The sequence below is a fragment of the Sorghum bicolor genome, chromosome 7 (assembly GCF_000003195.3).
Source record: "Sorghum bicolor cultivar BTx623 chromosome 7, Sorghum_bicolor_NCBIv3, whole genome shotgun sequence".
Classification (NCBI taxonomy): Eukaryota; Viridiplantae; Streptophyta; class Magnoliopsida; order Poales; family Poaceae; genus Sorghum; species Sorghum bicolor.
Window position 1 is genome coordinate 56,154,633 of NC_012876.2, and position 3,175 is coordinate 56,157,807.

The 3,175-nt window shown below is 43.1% G+C and overlaps 1 protein-coding gene across 1 annotated transcript; it reads left to right on the plus strand.

Annotated features, from left to right (window-relative positions):
* Positions 1,541 to 2,625, plus strand: LOC8075661 (transcription factor TEOSINTE BRANCHED 1). The gene has a single exon (XM_002444342.2). The coding sequence runs from the start codon at positions 1,689 to 1,691 to the stop codon at positions 2,460 to 2,462; it is 774 nt and encodes a 257-aa protein (XP_002444387.1). The 5' UTR covers positions 1,541 to 1,688; the 3' UTR covers positions 2,463 to 2,625.

The window sequence follows — 3,175 nt, forward strand, 5'->3', positions numbered from 1 at the left end:
AAGGGCCTGTTTGGTACCCCTTGCTAAATTTTAACTACCTAAACTTTAGTTATTTTATTAACTAAACTTCTAAACATATTGACTAAAAGGAGGTAAAATACTAGCCATATAGCTGACTAAATTTAAACGGTAACCAAACAGGACCTAAGAAAGGGACGAGGACTAACGGGTCTAGAACAAACTTGATGACCCTATTTTTGAGGGCTCCTGCTAGAGTATATCCAGGAAAATAGGACCCTTTAAAGGTAGGGAAATCCTCAAATGAAAAAAATAGAAGCCCCGTTTGCATTGAGGGCTAACGCTAGAGCTGCTCTTAGAGCCAGTAAAGTGTTGATGATACTGTTGATGGCACTATTGAGGGTACCTTATGTTGATTTTATTTGAGATGGGAGAGTACTGTACATGCATATACACCGCGAAACGCAATAATATATGCATAGCTCGCCATAGCTTATCCAGCATTGACCCTGACCCGTGACCCCTAGTGTATGCATTTCTTATATCGAGTGTGCACCTTTCTCCATGACTCCATCTCTATCTGAGGCCTTACCCTTTGTCCTCCTGCTTTTAGGCCCTACTATAGTATTTGTTTTAGTTTCTCTTTCCGGCCCTTTTGTAACAATGTACACATAGCTACACACATGTTTCTTGTATAAAAAGCAGTAGTAGAAGTAAGGCCTTGTTTAGATCCAAAAAGTTTTTTGATTTTGACAATGTAGCACTTTTGTTTTTATTTGACAAATATTGTCCGGAGTAACTAGCCTTCAAAGATTCGTTTCACGATTTACAGTATGCACTTAGTTTTTGTTTTTATCTATATTTAGGCCTTGTTTAGATGCACAAAAAACCCAAAACTTTACAAGATTCCCCATCACATCGAATCTTACGACACATGTATGAAACATTAAATATAAATAAAAAGATAACTAGTTACATAGTTTATCTGTAAATCACAATACAAATCTTTTAAGCCTAGTTACTCCATGATTGGACAATGTTTGTTAAATAAAAACGAAAGTGCTACAGTGTCAAAATCCAAAAAGTTTTTGAATACCTTAATGTTTCATGTGCTGAAAGATTTGATGTGACAGAGAATCTAAAAAAGTTTTTGGTTTTTAGGCGAAGTAAACAAGTAGTAAAACTAGCAGGTAGGTGCACTGTACGTGCACGATGCTCCATTGCACTAACAAAAGGCAGCTGTAGCGCTTTATATATACCACTGCGGCAAGAAGCTAGCTAGCATGCACTTGGCTTCTACCACCTCTGTTACGAGTGTTAGTTAGTACTCAATCCATCCCAAATTGTAATCCATTCCAAATTGTAAGTTGTTTGACTTTTTTAATATTAAGTTTGACCACTCGTCTTATTCGAAGTTTTGTATAAAATATCACTTTTTTTTGTTGTGTATTGGTTTATTAATAAAAGTTCTTCAAGAATGACTTAAATTTGACTATATTTGTACAATTTTTTTTGAATAAGACGAGTGGTCAAACTTGGAGTAAAAAAAGTCAAACGACTTACAATTTGGGATGGAGCCATATAGAGACAAATAGTGCAAGTGCACAACAACACACAAAACGCAACCTCATTACCCTAACACAGCCGGCCTCTCATCACCATCATCATCATTGCGTCTACCAGCAAGAGCAGTCATTTACCGAACCCTACTGCAGCTGCTTTGTTTTCTTATGCCGTCGACCGCGATGTCTTGGGACGGGTACGGCGGGCAGATCTTCCCCGCCGACATGTCGTCGTTCCACCACCAGGACACCCTGGAGGCCGTGTTCCGGCAGCCTGAGACGACGGCGCCCCTGCAGGCGCCGGCAGCAGCGGGGGAGATGGAGCTGCTGCTGAGGAACGGGTCGCCCGTACCGGTGGTGGATGCCGGCGTCCATGCCGCGGCCGCACCGCGGAAGCGGCCGTTCAGGACGGATCGGCACAGCAAGATCCGCACGGCGCAGGGCGTGCGCGACCGCCGGATGCGGCTGTCGGTCGGGGTCGCGCGAGAGTTCTTCGCGCTGCAGGACCGGCTTGGGTTCGACAAGGCCAGCAAGACGGTGAACTGGCTCCTCACCCAGTCCAAGCCGGCCATCGACCGCCTCGTCGACGCCGCCGAGCCGGCGGTGGCTCTAGTCTCAGGAGGACCACCGACGGTGGTGAAGGGGAGAGGGGAGGGGAACTCCTCAAGCACTTGCTGTTTGACGGTGGACTCGAGGGAGGAGGCGACGGAGAAGGCAAGAAGCAGAGGCGGCGGCGGCGGCGGTACCGGTGGTCCTGATGGGCCACCGGCGCTCATGGAAGAACACGGCCGCGGTGAGCTGGGCTGGATCATGACGGAGGCCACAGCGGCAGCGGCGGCAGCAACGGCGCAGCCGCAGCAGATGGACGGGCTGGAGTACTACTACCAGTATTGCCTGCAGCTCGAGGAGATGATGAGATGCAACGGAGGAATGCCAAGGTGATTTCTTGTATGGTATGCAAACATTATATATAGGTCTATAAACTCTAACGCGCGTGAGGATTTCCATTACGTAATTAGGCTTCTTCTGCCATGATCCGTTGCTACATAGTACATATATAAATCAACTGGTGGTTTCTCTATCAATTAAAGCCCATTAGCCCGGGTTTGTGTATTGACATTTGGTTAATGACAATTAACCTTATTATAATTAGCTATTGCTGTTTGTCAATTATTCATACAATTGTGCTAATGAGATATTCGTTACTTTTATTTACCGTACTGATGCTGTAACTTTGATGTTTATGAAGTTTTGCATGTTCTGAGTTTTGTATAAAATTCCATGGGCATATGATCCTTCAAACACAATTTGAACATGGGATTTCAATCATCAATTATCAGATGAAATAAAAACAACTATGGAACCTATAGCTAATAAAGCTAGAAATTTAATTACATATCACTCTTCAGGCAAGATACTAGTGCCCAAATATTAACCAAGGGTAAAGTAGCATATGAATAATATGGATAATTTGCTTAAACTCAAATATATGGCAGATTGGCAAAAGAATCAGAATTTAATTTTTACTTGAATTATCTGGAACTATATTGCTATATCAGTGATTTTAGGCCTTTAATTTAGAGTCAAACGATTCGGAGTACCTGAGAACGTACACTTAATTATTCCCAGTTCCTTATCTTAAATTTTACAACTAT